This window comes from Nyctibius grandis, chromosome 5, assembly GCF_013368605.1.
Source record: "Nyctibius grandis isolate bNycGra1 chromosome 5, bNycGra1.pri, whole genome shotgun sequence".
NCBI classification, from domain to species: domain Eukaryota; kingdom Metazoa; phylum Chordata; class Aves; order Nyctibiiformes; family Nyctibiidae; genus Nyctibius; species Nyctibius grandis.
The window spans coordinates 509,839-528,710 of record NC_090662.1 but is presented as its reverse complement, the minus strand read 5'-3'; the positions used below and the strand labels follow the sequence as shown (position 1 = coordinate 528,710).

The following is an 18,872-nucleotide window of genomic DNA, read 5'->3' as shown; positions in this document are numbered from 1 at the left end:
CCTCATTGTAACAGCCTTTCCTCTGGCATCACGAAACGCAGGCTTGGCCTGTCCACACCACACCCATTTGGCACCGATTGGGAACATCATTGTCACTTGCAAGTACCACAGTAACATCTCCTGCACTTTCCTCCTATAGCGAGGAGCGTCCCTAAGAACATTAACAAATTAATGTTATCACTCTCTTCTAAATCACTGCTTAAAACCACCCTCTGCTGCGTTCACCACAAGGCAAAGCAGCCGATCTGCCCAGACTGCTCCTTGCAGCATCAGCTCAGGGTCCAGAGACGGGCAGCACCGGCACGGTGCTCTAATAAATATCAGCACAAAACGCTCCTGACTGGTCTCCAGTGAGGGCATCTGATCAGTCTCTTCTCCAGCCCCCACTTTCCCCATAATTTCAGTCAGCCAAGGAGAACCTGCCTGCTCATTTGCCAGCACAGAGTGTCTGCTTCAAGTATTGTACCTGAGGAACATTTTTTCATCAACACATCCACGCAGCAGGCGTTTCAGTAACAATTGTTACCCAGCTCTCAAAACACCTTATAAAGGAAAATATTTTTGTGCAAGACACAGGCCCTCGTCCTGCAGAGGACAACGCCGCTGGCAGCCACCCGTCGCTCTCCCCGCCGCGCCCGGGCTCACCTCAATCAGAAAGTCCCCCGTGCGAAGCCCTGCTCGCCACGCGACACCTTCCACATCCACTGATTCCAGGTACTGGAGCGCTGGGAAGGCTGGGGTTGGGGTGAACTCCTCGATTGGGGTTTCAGCTACAAAACACAAAGAAAGAGAGAGGTTGAGGCAGTGTGGCAAAAAGCAAGCAGGAGGTGGACGAGAAGGTCCAGGAGCTCAGGACAATCTCTGTGTATTGATTGAGAAAGAACATGTACAAGGCTCAGCTTGACTTTGGTAGGAACCAGAGCTAATGCTACACGTCTACACTGTTCATCAACTTAGACCCTGAGATGGCCCCAGAGCCTCCTGGACACATATGACTCCCAGAGTCACATATGCTCCCACAAGGTCCCTAAAGCCTCATCCATCTCTCCACAGACAAAACGAGAACACCATCTATGAATGATGCCAGGAGGGGTGTTACTCACTCCTTCTGCGTCTACGTCTGAGTTAGCAGCTCCAGGCCTCTCTCATAGTCAGCAGAGAAAAAAGCCATGGGCACCACCCAGCTGTGCCACTGCAGACATGTCACCTGCTCTCAGCACCTCAGAGTCGTGCCCCTCTCACACTGGTCCCACAGTGAGACCACCAGCTCAGGAGCAGAGGGCCACCTGCTGATGGACATCTCAAGTAGTCAAATGAACCTCATTCTTCATCAGTGAGGTTTTAATTGCATTTCCAGTTGGAAAACCTGCTCCTGCCCCCAAAGAACACCACTTCCAGGGCAAGGACTTTCTCAGACGGACCCAGGCAGCACACGTGTGCTATCCTGCTCCAGCCCATCCTGCTGCCCTGCCCGTCCAGGATGAAGGAATTTTGCACGGGGGATGCCCAGCTTACAGCAGAGAGGAGCTTGTGTGATGTGAGGAAGGAACAAGCTTCCTTTGTCTGTTTATCAAGAGCAGAGCGTTGCAGATGTTCAGAAACATCAGATCCATTAAAGAAATGAAGCAGAAAGACCTCAGCTACTCTTGACTCATCCAGCCAGACTCTGGTCACCCGAAACTACCAGTGGCACCCAGGTGGGCTGCTGTCCCCAGCACAGAGTATATCAACTGTGGCTGTCTCAGGTCATGAGAGGTTTTTTATTTTCCCCTTTGTGTATTGTGAACGACCCTGCTGCCTGTGTTCCTGCCTTCGTGCAGAGGGGATTCGTGTGCTGCTGCACAAGACCAGAGCAGTGGATCAGTGACTACTTCTTCACGAGGCATCGTTGGATCAGTGAGTACTTCTTCACGAGGCATTATCTGTAAGACTGGGAACACCTGAGGCGGATCCAGGAGAAGCTCGAGACACCCCTTTTCTAATGGCCTGCAATCTCATTACTCAGCACTATGACACCCGGCCTCTTGTCTGCGCAGCCCCCCAGGGAGCATCTCTAGGGCCACCCCAGCCCTGCCTCTGCTGGGCAGCAGTCCCAGGACAGAGAGGGGATTGTGCCACCTCGGGTGATCTGCACGGCACTGGGCTTGGAGCTGTTCTCAGCCGGTAGGAGCCTCAAAGATGAGGCTGCAGATGGGCTACTGGATACAGGAGTACTCAGCAAGTGGGGGGGTGAAGGTGCAATCCTGAAATCCCCTGTGCCAGCTAGCCCGTTCTCCATGCCTGCAGACACAGAGAGGGTGTTCCACATCACCAGACTGTCACGGACAAAGAAAATTACAGACACATTAAGGCATAAGCAGCTGAAAACCCCAGACACGCTCTGACAGACCTGCCCTCTCCTGAAAGTGTGATACACTCTGGAGGGTCAGCGAGTGGGTTTTGTTGTTCCTCCTCTGCCCGGAACAGCCCCGTGCTCGTGGCTAGCTGTCACATAACGGCTGGCAGCGGTACGGCAGCAACTCTCCTGCAACGGCAGCACAGCAGCCACTGTGCTGAGCAGCTCTTGGACACACTTCGCTCCCCAGGAGGAGATGGGGCTGACAAGCCACTGTTTTGCCCAACAATGTCACGCACCAAAAGGTACGAGTGCCTGAAACACCTGCATTGTGGCTGCTGACCAGAGCCTGGCCAACAGCACGGCACTGCCACTCGCCCAGGGCCAGTTTAGAAGGGTCATGCGCAGCTCCTGGCACCGATGGTGCTGATGCAGATCATCTCAGTCCGCTGCTCTACACGAGCAGTAAGTTTAGGTCCCGTGGTCCTGACCGGGGTGCCTACAGGCTCCTGGTCGATGGCAGATTTGGCGTGGTGATGCACCACCTTCTCTGCAGGGCCGGGTAATTAGCACAGGAGTGTGCAGAGGGGCTTGGGAACCAGCCCAAGAGACTCCCAGAGCTCTGCGATGGCTCGTGCTGTCCTCCCCTCAAACAGAGTAATTCTCACAGACATGGGAGAGAAGCTGAAGTTGGCTGGTGAGAAACGCAACGGCGAGGCCACAGCTGTGTGGAACAGCTGGCTCAAACGTACAGAGCCCAGGAATCCCAGACAGAGATGTTCTGCCCAGACCCCGGCCAGGATGGCAATTTTGGGGCCGGGGCACTGAAGGCTCCGCTCAGGGCTTTTCAGCAGACTGACGGAGGTGTCTTTTCCTCACGTGAATCTTCAGTCCGTGCAGGATTCGCCATCTCATCTTCATTCAGAAGAGCCAGTGGCAAAAGGACACCCTTTGCTAGCGCGGGGACAGCTCTGAGCAGGAGGCACGGAAGCATCTGGGCTAACTTTCTAAGAAACCAAACACCAAATGTCTTCTTCAGTGGCTGATGATGCTTGAGCAAACCATTTGCCTTGGAGACATGCAACAAGCAAGCCAGAAGCCCCACGATTATCTAGTCTGATATCACACGTGACAGGGGCCAGAGCCTTCAGCAAAGGTCCCTGCAAGTCCACCTCTCACCTCAGCTGACGTACGCAGAAACCACGGGTTATTTCTGTTAGCAATACAGTTAATGATGCACTGTATCAACAGGCCTAGATAAGTTATCCATCACTCTAAGTCTATTATCAAAACAATGTATTTTTAAGAGCTGTGTCAAAACCCTAACGAAGCAGCAGGTTTAACCACAGAGCCAGTGGATGATCTTACACACACATCTCCTCTGTTGTCAGGTCACTCCACTCAATGTGACCTACATCCTCTTTCATTTGTATAAAATGTATAGACACTGATTTTATACAAATAAAAATACTTCCATCATTTACCATACTACTTCTTTATTATTTTATTTACAATTTTTATGCAAGATTTTTTCTGCTAAGTCAGATAGCCATCAGCCAGCACCAGCTGAAACAGCGTGGAGCAGAAAAGGGATTCGATAAACTTTATCCCCCCCAAACCAGGACAGATGGAAGCTGGCTGAAGTGCCAAACAGTTGACAAGTCATCCCAGCTACTTTTAGAAATGCCAACGTAACATTTGGTTTCTCCAAATTCTTCAGGACTTCCCCAGCGTTAAACCCAACTCTTTGGATCAGTGTTGACCAGCAAGTTCTTTCAACAGTCTGGAGTTCAAAGAACCACAAACACGGCCCTGCTGCACACTGTCGCTGCAAAACCAGGTGCCAATCAACTTATGCCAGACCCAGGCCCAGAAGGGTATGAGGTTTAAGGTGAGAAAGACCTTGTGTATTGCCTGAACCTCTGAAAATGAGAGAAGGGGATACTCAGGCTCTCTGAATGTCAAGTTATTTATATAACGATAATGAGACACACGGTCTCCGCAGAGTATCAGCACCGTACTTCACAAAACGGGAGCATCAGCATCACACACCGGTACTGCCCTCTCGTCACACACGCATCATAATTAAGTCATGAAAAGGTTAAGTGGAAGTCCTGATCCCTGGGGAGGATGGAGTCGGACAGATGACAATTTAATTGGTTTGCTGGCCGGGAGAAGGAGCCTGACGTGAGCAAACCCCCGTCCCAGCAGGCCCACCCCGCTGCCCTGCGCTTCCCACCATGGGGCTGATGACAGAGAAACCCTACATCATAGCTCGGAGAAGAGTCCTCCGAGGGACAGCTCAAGGATGTGCTTTTCTTATTGATAATCAAAGATACAAACTGACAGGGCACACGGATAAAATTAAACCAGGAAACCCGGCCTTACAGCTGATTCTGTCACCTGCGTTATTGATGTGGTACCCGGGGAGCCCAGGCCCCCCACCCTCCGTGGGCTGGAAGCCATATATCTACAGCAACAGCACGCCGTGACACACCATTTGTCAAGTGTCACCAGTGCCTTAAAGACTCAGTAAACAAGAAAATGCATCCTGAAGTCGGAACTGTATCCTTAGGAAACAAATACTAGAAGCATAATTTAATACAGGAGGGGAAAAAATGCAGGCAGAGGAAGCAACCAGCTGTCCTTGCTACTGCCTGGAGTCCAGCACGTGGTCATGGGGAAGAAGGAAGAAGCTCTAGTAAGTGACAAGTAAACATAACCTAAACCACCCTTTTCAGCACAGACTGAGGTGTGCAGGGCCAACTGCTCCGGGGCCTCCCACGGCCACATCGGGCGGTGGATGGGAGCGGGGACCTCCAGGCCCATCCACCCCAACTAATTCGTGGACTCGGGCAGCCCAGGGGAAACCTGCTCTTTGCTGGTGTCTGCTGCTGTGCCCATAGCTGGTCAGCACTGAGGCTACTCCATGCTCCGCTGCAAAGGATCTGCAAAGGACCAACACCCTCCTGCAGCACACAGCGACTGAAATGTCGTGGCAAGCAACAGAACCATTGTAAAACCAGCTGCCTGCTTGAAAGCCCAGCCTTGCCTTCCTTGTTCAGCTGATGGGGACTGGGCACATCATTTTAGACTAGACTAGACTACATCAGCTGGAAGGGACCTACACTGATCACCGGCTCCAACTGACCCATTCAGGGCTGACCAAAAGTTAAAGCACGTTTTTGAGGGCGTTGTCCAAATGCCTCTTCAACACGGACAGGCTTGGGGCATCACCCACCTCTCCAGGAAGCTTGGGCCAGGGTTTGGCCACCCTCTCAGTAAATAAACGCTTCCCAACATGTTTTCTCATAACAGAACTAAATGAAATGTACATTGACAGCAACCCTAGGGAGCACCTCCAACCCACACCACGTGCAGGAGAGGTGGTGGGCAGATGCCGACGCTGACAGGCCTGGAGCAGGCACCAGCCCGGCCCCAAGATGCTTGAGCCATCCGTAGGGTCCTTCTGCTGATGGCCAGAGACCAAGGAGCAGGCTGGACGCACGGGGATGGACAGAGGAACAGGTCTGGTTCATTGCCCTGATCTGGGCCGTGGTGATCAAGCACCGAGCTGCCCAGCAGAAACCTCTGCCCCGCAGCCCCAGCCACATCAGTCACGCACCTTTGTGAGCTTTTTCCCAGTTCCTGACACCCCTTTTTGCTGCCCCAGTTTCCCCCCAAATGAACAAATTGCTACTTTTACCCCACTCGCCCCGGTTGAGTCTACATCTGCACCCAAACCCGGTGTTCCCAACACCATCACCGAGGTGTCCTTGGCCTCACCTGGTACCACTGAGAGGCCACCCCGAAGGTCTCCAGCACTCCCTGTCAGGGAGCTGTGAAGTCGGGCCCCTGACAGCATCACTCCCCGTGGCTTTGTCAGCTCCCTCACCGCTGTCATGTCCAACCTCTCACGTCACCTCCAGTCGTCTTCTGCCTCCTGGTCAGTCAGCTTAACCCCAGCCTCAGCGGCAGCCCCACAGCCTCAACACCAACCAAACCAGACATACGAACCAGGACAACCCGCGGTGCTCAGAGCTTTAGGTCAGAAGTACGTAATTTGGTGACAATTCCTCTGTAAGCGCCTACCCAGGAAGGAAATAAAATTTAAGGAAGGTCTCTTATCCACATGGCAAAGGCAGAACTCAATCAAAAGGTTTGGAATTATTACAGAAATTCTCACTGGTAACGAGGTAAAATTTCCTAACAAGGAGGTCCACTGTTCAGTGCAAAAGCTCATGACTTTAAATCCCAGGGAGCACAATTCGTACCTCCCGAGGAGCCATCACATTGACACCACCGCTTTGGCTGGTTGAAGGGAGACCCACGCCATGGAGCTGGTTCCCACCACGGGCAGCAGCACGCCCAGACCCGTGAGGTCTCTCCCCCCTGCCCGGTCTCTTCCCCTGGGCTGCTCATCTCCACAGGAATCGCTCCCCAGGACCTGACACAGCGAACCCCAGCCCTGGTTTTGACTCTCGCAGCATCACGGTTGATCGCACTTCCAGACGCAGGCTTCCTGGGACCCCGGCAGCCCCGAGGGCAAACCCCATCCTGGGGGCATCAAACCCAGCCCGAGCAGCTGGTCAGAGAGGGGACTGTCCCGCTGTGCTGGGCGCTGGTGCAGCCTCCCCTGGAGCACCGTGTGTGGGGCTGGGCCCCACCATGTGAGAAGGGCGTGAAGGTCCTTGAACGCGTCCAGGAGGGCAACCAAGCTGGGGAAGGGCTGGAAGGGATGGCCTGTGAGGAGCGGCTGAGGGCTCTGGGTTTGTGTAGCTTGGAGAGGAGGAGGCTGAGGAACGACCTCATGGCTCTGAAGCTTCCTGGGGAGGGGACGCGGAGAGGGAGGTGCTGATCCCTTCTCCCGGGGATCCAGGGACAGGACGCCTGGGAATGGGTCAAAGCTGCATCAGGGGAGGTTCAGCCTGGACATAAGGAAGCATTTCTTTACCGAGAGGGTGGACAAACCCTGGAACAGGCTTCTTGAGAGGTGGGTGGTGCCCCAAGCCTGTCAGTGTTCAAGAGGCATTTGGACAATGCCCTTAACAACGTGCTTCAACTTTTGGTCAGCGCTGAAGCGGTCAGGCAGTTGGAGTAGGTGATCATTGTAGGTCACTTCCAACTGAAAATCTATTCTATTCTATTCTATTCTATTCTATTCTATTCTATTCTATTCTATTCTATTCTATTCTATTCTTCACAGATACTGCTTTTCTTGGACAAGCTACTTTTTTATTACTAGCAAAGCTTAACAGAGGTGAACATTACAAGTTAATTCAAGCAGAGCAAACTGTTAAGATCCCAGTTACTTCACCAGAAACATGTTTACAGAGTGAAAAATAAAATCATCCCGTAGCTGCCTTGGTACTTCTCACCTGAGAGCCTGACAGCGGGTCTCAGTTTATGGCTGGGGCAGGAAGCCACATATCACTGTGGTGACACCCAAACAGGGCACCGGAGCAGCAGGTACCTGCTCGCAGTGGGTCACTGATAGAGTATGGGTATGTGGGAGCAGAGAGAGCCGGGGTACTACAGCAGCTGTGTAAAATCAGCTCCTGAACTTTTAAATTTCTAAGACTTCTATAAAAGATGTGCCATAAGTAGCATTTGCCATACCTAGACTCTGCCTGAACACCTCCTGTCCCAGCCTCTGTTCATCCTGAGGGTCACAAAGTGTCACAACACTCCCCTGCACAAGAGCAGAGTTCTGAAAACCAGCAGTGAGCTCTTCCATTTCCACGAAACTTCATGATACCAGCACTGCGTCACAAAACTTGCTGCAGGGCTTTAGGACAACCTCCCCTCCGCCCCAGCCCAACACCTGGGTCCTCAGGCTTTGAGGGTTCTGCCCTCCCCGCAGCCCTCCTCGCGCCCCGTCAGGTCAACAAGGCCCAGCACCGGGCACCTCACACCACCAAAATCTCATCTCGCAGAGGTTGCTGAGCCTGAGGTCTTCACACCGAGTGCTGCCCAGGAAACAAAACTAAAACTCCCTGCAATGATCCACTGATTGCTACAGACCCAGGCCAGTTCACTGAATTCACCCCCGGAGATGTGCCCCAGTCACCGCAATGCCAGTTCCTCTGGCTGCTCTTTACACAAAAAGATGCCAACACAAACATCTGACGTGGAACATCAAACTTTAACCTCAAACTTTGCCAGGCACGGGCAAACGGGCATTGGCTCCTGTGGCCAGGCACGGGCAAACGGGCACTGGCGATGGCCACATGGGCTTCCTGGTGCAGGGCTGGAAGCTGCGTGGTCACAGCGTCCAATGTCCCCGCGATGCTGAACACAACACGACGCTCCCGGGGAGTGCTCCGGGGTGACCGCGGGGCTGGGACAGCAATGGCTCCCTGGGGCCCTGCTGCAGCCCAGCCGGGAGGGACGGGGCTGGGGTACAGGGCGACTGTCCCCGTCGGCGAGTCCCATGGATCGGCGCTTTGTCACGAGCTGTGACCTGCTGGGTTCACAGGCGCTCCTCGACGGTCCATGGCAGGCAGAGAGAGCAGGAGGGCCTGGGGAGGCCATGGCGGGCAGAGAGAGCAGGAGGGCCCGGGGAGGCCATGGTGGGCAGAGAGAGCAGGAGGGCCCGGGGAGGCCATGGCGGGCAGAGAGAGCAGGAGGGCCCGGGGAGGCCATGGCGGGCAGAGAGAGCAGGAGGGCCCGGGGAGGCCATGGCGGGCAGAGAGAGCAGGAGGGCCCGGGGAGGCCATGGCGGGCAGAGAGAGCAGGAGGGCCCGGGGAGGCCATGGCGGGCAGAGAGAGCAGGAGGGCCTGGGGAGGCCATGGTGGGCAGAGAGAGCGGGAGGGCCTGGGGAGGCCATGGTGGGCAGAGAGAGCGGGAGGGCCTGGGGAGGCCATGGTGGGCAGAGAGAGCAGAAGGGCCTGGGGAGGTTATGGCGGGCAGAGAGAGCAGGAGGGCCTGGGGAGGCCATGGTGGGCAGAGAGAGCGGGAGGGCCTGGGGAGGCCATGGTGGGCAGAGGAACACCAGAAGAGCCCAGGGAGGCCATGGCGGGCAGATGAACACCAGGAGGGGTGCAGGGAGGCCACGGCACCAGGGCAGGCAGAGGGACAAGGGCACTTGCTCCAGGGAGCAGCGAGTCAAGAGGTGCGGTGAGCTGGGCAGAAACCTGGAAAGCAGGTCTGGGTTATGCATCAAGGCAGGCACACCTGGTAAAGCAGGTGAAGTTCTTCTCTGGCTGGAGAACTGCGGGGTGGGTGGAGGGAATAAAAAATTGACAACATTTTGGAAAGAAGCAGGAGCAAACTGAGCCCCACAGTGGACCAGCAGAGCATCATCTCCCCAACAGTGTACAGATCAACTGCTTCGGGAGATACACAAACCCCGGGAAGCAATCATCTCGGATAACTTCATGAATAACCTGCCCTGCCTGGCTGCTTCTCCCCAAACTAAGCAGACAAAAGAAAGCACGCACCCTAAAGCAAGGACTTAGAGCCATCTCCTTTTCTTTTTTCAACACAGCATTTGTATCATTGGCAATATCCTTGCTATTCATATTATCTACTCCTTTCTTAGAGAGCAAATTCCCAAGTCAGACTGTGTGTCCCTCTACCCCTTCCACAGATCCCACCATAACCAGATGCCAGTGAGCATTAACTGGCCCAGGAACGATATTCCTCTGCCCAGGGAACTGGTAGCAGGGATTTGCTGAGACCATGTGAGGAGCAGCCACTGTATCAGCTGTAACAACCACTGCTCACAGGGATGGCCTCAGGGACGTATGTATGAATATTTTATGAATCATATTACTAAACAGATAGTGCCTGACCTGTGATCAGGTTAGCCAGCAAGAGGGAGGTTGCTCTAGTCCAGGCACAGAAGACTGGTTGAGTTCAGGATATTACAAGCCAAGAAATACCATCTTCCAGCATTTTGCACACAGGTCTATCAATCATTTGTGTATGTGAAAGGTAGGGATGGTCTCTCTGGGCCAAGAAATGAAGAGGTGAATCCACCTGCTCATCACCTTCCGTCACAGTGCTGCGTGAAGGGGCTGCGACACCCCATCTGCTCCACACAATTCCCTAAGGCAATGGCTGCAGGCAGGTCCCATGTCTGATAGCTGCAGCTCGTTTCTGGCAGGGACCAGGATAAAACAACCTTTGTCCAAAGGCTCAGCTGGTTTGACTGGGACATCACCTCCTCCCCCATACTGGGCAGAGGTGGAGATGGGACAGGCTGGGAAGGACTGGCTCTCTGGGGTGGTGGAGAGCATTCTCTGCCGGGGTGCAGCTGACGAGGCAGCTCACACGGACGGGCAAATTTGGGCTTGGGAAGGAACCAACCCTCAGCAAGACTGGTAGAAGCCATGCAAGATTTTCACCATCCTCTGCAGCACGAAGCGCAGCTCCCTTTGAGGATCATCCAGCTGAGTCTCACTTACAAACCAGCTCCCTCCCTCTGCAGGGACTTTGCTGATGCTCTGGTCCCTCCCGTTTGCAGACCCCTCCTCCAGTTCACCCCACGAGGCCTGAAGTGTTTCCCACAGAGTATCTAAATGAAGCGTGAGCGGTGGTGACACCGACGGGGCCAAGACAGAGAGTCCCAATGTCCTTTCCAGCCTAAACCCCACAGCAGCACGAAGCACCAGGCTGAGCGGCTGGGAAATACGGGGGTGACTCAGAGCCACCACATTCACCTCTCAGTCAAGAGGATGCTGCTCCCCACGGGGCATCAGCAGAGCCACCAGCACCCCTGTCCCAGATCACAGCACGACAGACCATGCCCACCCTGCGAGGGCTTCTGAGCCACGACCCTCTGCAGCCACGCGCCACTCGGTCCCCCCTGCAGCAACGCCAGGCTGCCAATCCGTACGCCAGACCCAAGTCCCGCACAGCCTCACGCCCACTGTTTAATCCGCTCCAAGCCCTCTCATTCAGCCTCAGCAGACAAAGGAAAATACACAGCCTACAAATCTTAGAAGGGCAAACAAGGAAAAAAGAAAGAAAAAAGGAAACAGGACAAAATTTATCCCGTTTCCCCTAACACAATAGCTGCAAGTCTGATCTGGCAAAAAAATGGATGCCATTTTGAGCCCCGAAGTTTCACTTCACGTTACACAGACTGATGTGAGCAGCACACGGACAGACACGTATGTCACATACATAGGGAAGGGGAGAGAGAAGGGAGGAAGAGACAGCAACCATATTCCGACGAGAACGCACACACACCCCCAGCACACAGAGCCCTTTTGCCGTACGGACAGAACAAAGGCAGTTCAGGAACCCCCACAGAAAATCACACCCAAGATTAAAGCCCAAATCACAATGATCTCCAGCCACGCCGAGGTCCAGGGAAGGAGCAGCACCACCAAATGAGCTGGCAGCCGCTGGTTTACGCTTTCCCTCCTGCATCCTGCACCCTACACGCAAGGAAGGGACGGCAGCGGGCACCGCTGTGCCTCTGCTGTCGGCAGCTGCATCTCGGAGACCCCCTCGCCCCTCCCCAGCCCTCAGGCTGCAACGGCTGCAGAGGGGACCCTCCAGCTGAGGTGGACCTGCCTCCCCAGCACAGGGGCTGGAGCCTGTCTCCTGTGTGAATATGAGCACCTCCACTACCAGTCCCCAAGGGACTCTTTTTTTTGTAGTAAAAAGATGGGTTTCTGGCAAGAGGAGCCACAGTGACAGCCCAGTCCAAGGCACCGGCTGCATGAGCACAGGTGCTCCAGGGCTGCGCAGGGGACGCGTGCCCCAGGCACGAGCAGGGGCTGTCTGGCAGCTCAGGGTCGAAGGGATGGTGGCAGCTGCAGGACAGACATCTGCCGGTTTGCCTTCATGCTGGGGCTGAACCCCAACACAGCCACGGCTCCCAGGAGAAGGATCCCCAACTCCACGCAGCCGAAGTATAGTGAAATAGTTCAAGCATTTACAAAAAAAAAAGCCACGGAGGACACAGGCCGTGCCCCACTGGGCTTCCATCCGTACCTGGAACAGAGCAGATGCACTTCACACGCCCAGTAAATAGGCAGAAGTGAAAACTCCTACAAATGCAAAGCCACGAATACCAGCATCTGCACCAGAGAAACACCCCAGGACGTGCAAGAGAGACACATTTGCCAGGAACGGCATTTTCTGTACACGGCACGTAACTGGGGACCAGCTGCCCTCGCACTGCCTGGCCGTGGGAGGAGGAGGAGAGTCCCCCAAGAGACCCCGCCGCAGAGGGGCTCGCGGGCTGCTCGGCGCAGCCAGGGAGATGGGTCCTGAGCACCAGCCACAGCGAGGAGAAGGAGCTTTCCCTCCCAGCCCCGGGACCGAGCGAAAGAAGCAGCCCTTACCTTTGGCCCCTCGCAACACAAACCCGAATCCCTCATGCTCCCTCTTCTGCAGCACGGCCGTCTTCTCCTCAATGATGTAGTCACTGGGCAGGAAAGAGCACAAGAGAATGATGCTAGGGTTAGATTTCAGCACCATGCTGCCAGGCGGAGGTGGCCTTTGTGCCTGTGACAAGGAGACCTCTTCTCATCGACCGTTTCATCTCAGCAAGGAGTTGGGCACGATCCGCTTCCCTCCCTCCCTTGCCCAAAGTCAGAACAAAAAGACGAAAGCTACAACGTGCGGGTGGAGGAGAGCCCCGGCTGCCTGGATCACCCTTCTGCCCACCGGCCCCCTTCTCAGTCACCTGCATACGCATGCAGGGAGCTTACGGATCCCACTTGGGGCTTCCCTGTGAATGATGCCCTGAGCGTGGCACGGCAGAGCGGGGCGCCTGGGCAGGGGCGGCGCGGGGGGAGGCGGGCAGCCATCCAGCGGGGAAGCAGCAGCTCGCTGAGACTTTCCGGTTGCCTCTCGTATGAAAAAAAATCAGATGCTTGACAAAAGGAGAGGTGCCTCTTTGGTGAGTTCCCCGGGAGGGAGAACAGCAGAGTTTATATCCTCATCCCGGCGCTCTGATCTTCTCTGAACGTCCCCCCCCGCGTTGCTAAGTGACGGGCTGTCACGGGCAGAGGGGGGATGCATTGCATTGTCCTAGTTTAACAAAGCTGCTCTCCCTGCCCTCCGCGGTGGCCAGGCGAGAAGAACGGGGAAAATCCAGCGGTGGAGAGAGAGGAACGGACGCGCAGCTCGGCAAGGACCCCGGCCGCCAGCGACCCTCCAACAAAGCCCCTCTGCGGGCGCCGGGAGGGGCGGGGGGCGCGGGGAGGGGAGACGGGAGGGGGATTCTCTCAGCAAACGGGAGCTTAAATGCAGCCCTGCAAATCCCTCCCAGCAGAGCCGCATGTCTGACATCAGAGCGGAATTAATCAGGGACCTCGGTCCTTCTCGGCGGCGCGGGGAAGGAGCTTGGCACGGCGAGCCAAAGCCGAGGGCGGCAGAGAGGGAGCGATGGCGCGGGCGGCCGCCGGCCCGGGCGTGTGCGGCCAGCGGTGGGGTCTGCCCGGCAGCGGGGAACAAAGCGCTGACCACGCTGCCAAGGAGCAGGCCGAGAGCGGGCATGGAGCGGGCTGGTGCGCACACTGCGGTACGAGGGGCCCCACCATGCGCGGCCCCGCCGCCGCAGGCAGGCACACGCGTGCCACGCAGAGCCCGCGGCCTCCTGCCCCTCGCTGCAGGGAAGGGGTCGCCTGCAGGGGCTCAGGCTGCACCCTGTGCCACCCCATGTCACCCCGCTGGGACCCTGCCGAGCACAGCACAGGTGTTTCTGCGTGGGGGGGCGATGGGCTCAGCGCGGCTGCGGGGACTGGGCTGCCCACCCGCTTTTCTGGGTGTGCTTCCTAGCAGGCACCGACTGCGACCAGTGAGCCCCGGGACAGGACACACCTCTGCACCCTGGCCAGCAGCAGCCTCATCACGTAGTTATAGGATGAGGGGGAATGGTCTTAAACTGCAAGAGGGGAGATTGAGATGAGATATCAGAAGAAATTCTTTGCTGTGAGGGTGGTGAGAGCCTGGCCCAGGTTGCCCAGAGCAGCTGTGGCTGCCCCCTCCCTGGCAGTGTTCAAGGGCAGGTTGGATGGGGCTGGGAGCAACCTGGTCTGGTGGAAGGTGTCCCTGCCCGTGGCAGGGGGTTGGAACTAGATGGGCTTCAAGGTCCCTTCCAACCCAAACCCTTCTGTGGTTCTATGATCTGCCAGGGCGGCATTTCCAGGCATCACAATCCCTTTTTGGGCAGGTAGCTCTGTGATTCTGCCATTAACACCACAAGAGTGTCTAGCTCCTAGCAAGACGGATAGAAATACTCTTTTCCAGACCAAGGGAAGGTGATCACAAAGTCAATACATGCAACGGCTGCAGGTACCAAGGCACTCCAGAAGACGTACAACAGACATTGTCCACAGAAACTAATGCAAGACAGAAGCCTGAATTCCTTGAACTTCCCTGGTAGTTCACTTTGCAATTTTGGACATGCTTAAGCATTATCCATGAAAAAATAAGGTATCTATGAAAGCAGTGACTTCGTGCAACAAAGTACCTAGACATGGACAAACTTCAACACAACTATGTGAACCGCTTTAAAGGAGGCGGCTGCTGTCATACAGCCACCCCTTTATGTCACGCTCCCAACACGTTGCCTGTCTTTCAAAAGCAGGGCTGGCCATGCATATGTTCCTCAACATGCGTCAAACTCTCCCCTCTACGAAATCATTTCTTCCAAGTAGAGTGTCCTACTGGAAGCAGATTCATAACTGTGGTGCCCAGAAGAGGTCATTATGGTAACGTAATCCTCCCGTCCATGTAACAAGAGCCAGACAACCTCAAACCATGATTCCTGTATCAAAGTAGTTGTGGCTGCCCCCTCCCTGGCAGTGTTCAAGGTCAAGCTGGATGGGGCTTTGAGCAACCTGGTCTAGTGAAAGATGTCCCTGTCCATGGCAGGGGGGTTGGACTAGACAACCTTTGGAGGTCCCTTCCAACCCAAACCATCCTGTGATTCTGTGATAAGCCTTTATCTTCTATTTGAACTATGACCATTTAGGAGGAGAGCTAGGCCGAACACTTCGCATCCACAGCAATGTCCCCCCTTTTCCATATGACGTGTCAATCCCTTGTAGATGACCCGTGCCAGATCTTAACCCCATACCAAGAGCAAATTCTGCCACCACGACAAGAATGTGTTTGTAAATGTGTCTATGCGAGAGACAGAGAGGGAGCGAAGGAAAGGGAAACAAATGTTTATGTACCAAATCATGATTTCTGTTTACCTGGTGGTGGGCTGAAGTGCCCAATTAGTCCTCCTGTGATTGCTTTGTCAATGAGAAAGTGAAGAGTCCATGAGCAAAGAAAATTCTGTACCTCTAATTCTTCCCCCAGGACCTCTGTGGTTGTTTCATCCACATGATAAACTGCAGAAACCCTTGACAAAACTGCGTGTACTCCGTACAAGCACGATTTCACCCAGCCTCCCCCACCAACCCTCACCTGCCAAGATCTCCTGCAGTAATGTAAGCCTTTAAATAAGTTCGACCTGCTGCTGCTCTTACCCAAAGTTACTCTGCAGAAAGAATATTTGATTCTTTCTGCTGTCTCTGAATTAATCCTCCTCCTGCAAATAAACCGGCAAGAAGTACCTTAATTCAAAAACCTCGACTTGTCAGAAACAACAGGAGAACTCCCCAACACCCTGCCTTCTGTCCCTGAACGCTCCAAGAGCACGCAGGCAGAGCTACCTGGGGGATGTGTACAACTGGTGGATGTTTGTTTTAGTTCACTCTCTTCCACTGCGTCGTCCACGGAGGGATTTATGAAGTGAGACTTGCAAGAGGGATCTTGCACGAGCACTCCCAGTTTAAGCCCCTCCAGAACCTGCAAACCCTTTGCCTGTTGCCATCGAGCTCCACAGGCACCTAAACCCCCTCAAGGTTCATAACTGACTACAGTAAGATCCATTGGACACCTTCACATTTGTACTTAACCACGCTAATTAGCTCTATAGATAGATGCATATAAACAGGGAAATAAAGAGCCCCTACATTTTTGTGAACTAGAACTGTGGGGGAGTAGAGAGACACCCGAGATGCCGCTGATGGGCACTGCTGGAGCTCCGAGGGCTGGAAAAAGCAACAGAAACCAGCGTGGGGAAGGAGCTAAAGCAGTGTAATCAAAGACCTGTGATAGTGTCATACCGAAAAAATAACCCGAATTACTCATTTTTTAATTTTTATCTAAATAAAAATAGGAACTTTCACAAAATAAGACGTAGCAGGGAGTTATTTTAAAGGTATCAGAGAAAGATGAGGGAAAATAATGATTTAGTACTCTTGTGACATGAACGTTTAAATAAAGTTATGATGGAAAACAGCAGCTCAAGTTAACTCCCAGGTTACTGCGCCCTACACATACCTGGTACACGAGTAAACAGACGATCTAACGTGACGATACGGAGCATCAGAGCACGGCTCCTCGGAGCTGCTCCCCAAGGGGACATGAGGGCCACCGGACCGTCTCGCTTCTGCAGGGCTGTCAGACCTGCTGCTGGTTTGTCTTTTGTGGAAAGCAAAGCCAGGTTGTGCACACAACGCTTGGTGAGGGCAAATTATTCTAGTCACTTCGTGACTCTTTACAGGGACAAACCTAATGGATCTATCAAATGAACGATTAAAAATTAGCATGGTTATGGCTGTAAATCGCTAGTTAACTCCTGGTAACACCGTAACAGCAAAGATTAGCTCTGACCCTAAAGTGAGAAACCAGCAGTTAGAAGAATTAGAGTTTTTTTCAATTCACTGGGCCCGGTGATGCTCACTGGAAGTGCCTCGGCAGCCAGCAGAACGTATCTGCCACCTACGGTGGGATGTCCCAGAGCTTGCATGGGACGCACAACACTCAGAAAATGTGGAAAAGGAGTGATGCTCATCTGTAAAAACAGGCAGTGGGAAGATCAAAGTAGTATAAAATGAAGCAACTCATCTTTGGTTCCCAGGAAAATCCTCTAACAAACACCACAATGGTTTAATAAAACATCTAGAAGAAAAGGTGGCGATAAATACCAGGTGGCACGGATTTGAGAGAACTGATCGTGCTGAACGAACCCAATTCCTGTTTGAACACCACAGGTCTCATGAACACGGGAAAGGCAGCTCTGTGATACGTATCTTGATGTCAGTTAAGCTTTTGGAATGCTCTCACAAGGCATTCTCATCAAAACCAAGGGGAACATCAACCACTGCAAGGCAAGGAGACAGCTGGTTGGACACATTTTTCACCGCTGAAATGGAAGGATGTATCACGTGGGACTGCACAGGGGTCTACCTTGGGACGAGCTCAATGTTCTCACCAATGACTAGGATGTAACTTAATAAATTTGCAGAAGATCCCATCTGAAAGGGCAGGAGCATGTTGGAAGAGCAGACTTAGATTCACGTGCTACTATCACTGGAGAAATGGTCTGAAAAAAAAAAACAGGGGAAAAAGGAGAAGTGCCAGGTACCACAGTCAGGAACTATGTAAAGAAAACCAGAAGACGGCGGAGGACTGGCTGGGCAGCCAGCTGGCCGGAGAGGCCATGAACACCATCCCGGACTCATAAGCATCAGCAGCAGGGTCACACTTTTGTGAGAAAAGGATGGCAGATTGACTGGAGATATACGGACAGGAGTGCTGTCTGAGACCTGCAGTATCCTCCTGCCCTGCCCCACGCTGCAGGAGCCTTGGGAGTCAGCTAGTTAAACACGGCGTATAGAAACCAAGCACCTACAGTGAGCCAGTCGCTCTGGGCTCCTTTTAGACTCAATGGAGAGCTATTCGGTGAAGTCAATGGAGCTGTGATTCATCCCACGCTGAAAGGACCGCCTACATTTTGTCAAATGAATGGCACCCCTGGCTCCAGTGACGGCACACATCTGTATCTGCTCCCAGGGTGAGCCAGGGCGATGAGCTCAGACACCTACATGGCAGACACCTACAAAGAAGTGACGTGAGTCACATCACTAATGCCAGGTAACGCTCCAGTTGCCCAGTTCTTAGCACCACACTTCCACAAGGACGTTGGTCAAGAGGAGAGTCCTGAGAAGGACACCTGGAAGATAAAAGGCCCAGCAGGAAAGACCTGGTTTGACTGATTGGCTTGATTATTCCCATGAGAAAATGCTTAACAAGTGCCACAAAACTTCTAGTAGTAACATTGCTGAAGCACTGGAAAGGGGCGGTGATGGAAGGCCACTTACTGGGTACTTTTAGACAAATCTCCCTCAAGAAAAATTTAAGTTCAGCTGAAGCTGATGTTGGTGGAGGGATGGAGCGTTTCAGGCCTCTCCCAGCAGAAACCTCACTCATACTGTGGTGTTCCAGACCCACAGCCAGGCTCCGCGAGGAGTTCAGTCCTGCTCAGCTACCTTGTGCAGAAAACACCTCCCACCACAGAAGGATGATTCATAGTCACAGTAAATAAGCAGGGCACAGACCATGCTCTGGCCCCAAGAGCATGTGACATAGCCCGAGTCTTCATGGACACACATCCTTCTCTCCCCCCAAAAAATCAAAGCCATAACACAGGGCAGCTCTTCCCAAACCGCTCTCTGGAAGTTGCCCCCGGCTAGGGCTGGCCTCGCGCTCCGGCTGGGCTTGGCTCTA

General features: G+C 53.9%; 1 protein-coding gene across 1 annotated transcript in view; it reads right to left on the bottom strand.

Moving 5' to 3' along the window:
• Nucleotides 1-18,872, bottom strand: part of SHANK3 (SH3 and multiple ankyrin repeat domains 3) — a 316,192-nt gene that overhangs the window by 65,381 nt on the left and 231,939 nt on the right. The window contains exons 14-15 of the mRNA XM_068400530.1: nt 12,641-12,723; nt 646-770 (exon numbers count right to left, since the gene is read on the bottom strand). Coding sequence (XP_068256631.1) covers nt 646-770; nt 12,641-12,723 — 208 coding nt within the window. The remainder of the gene's footprint in view (nt 1-645; nt 771-12,640; nt 12,724-18,872) is intronic.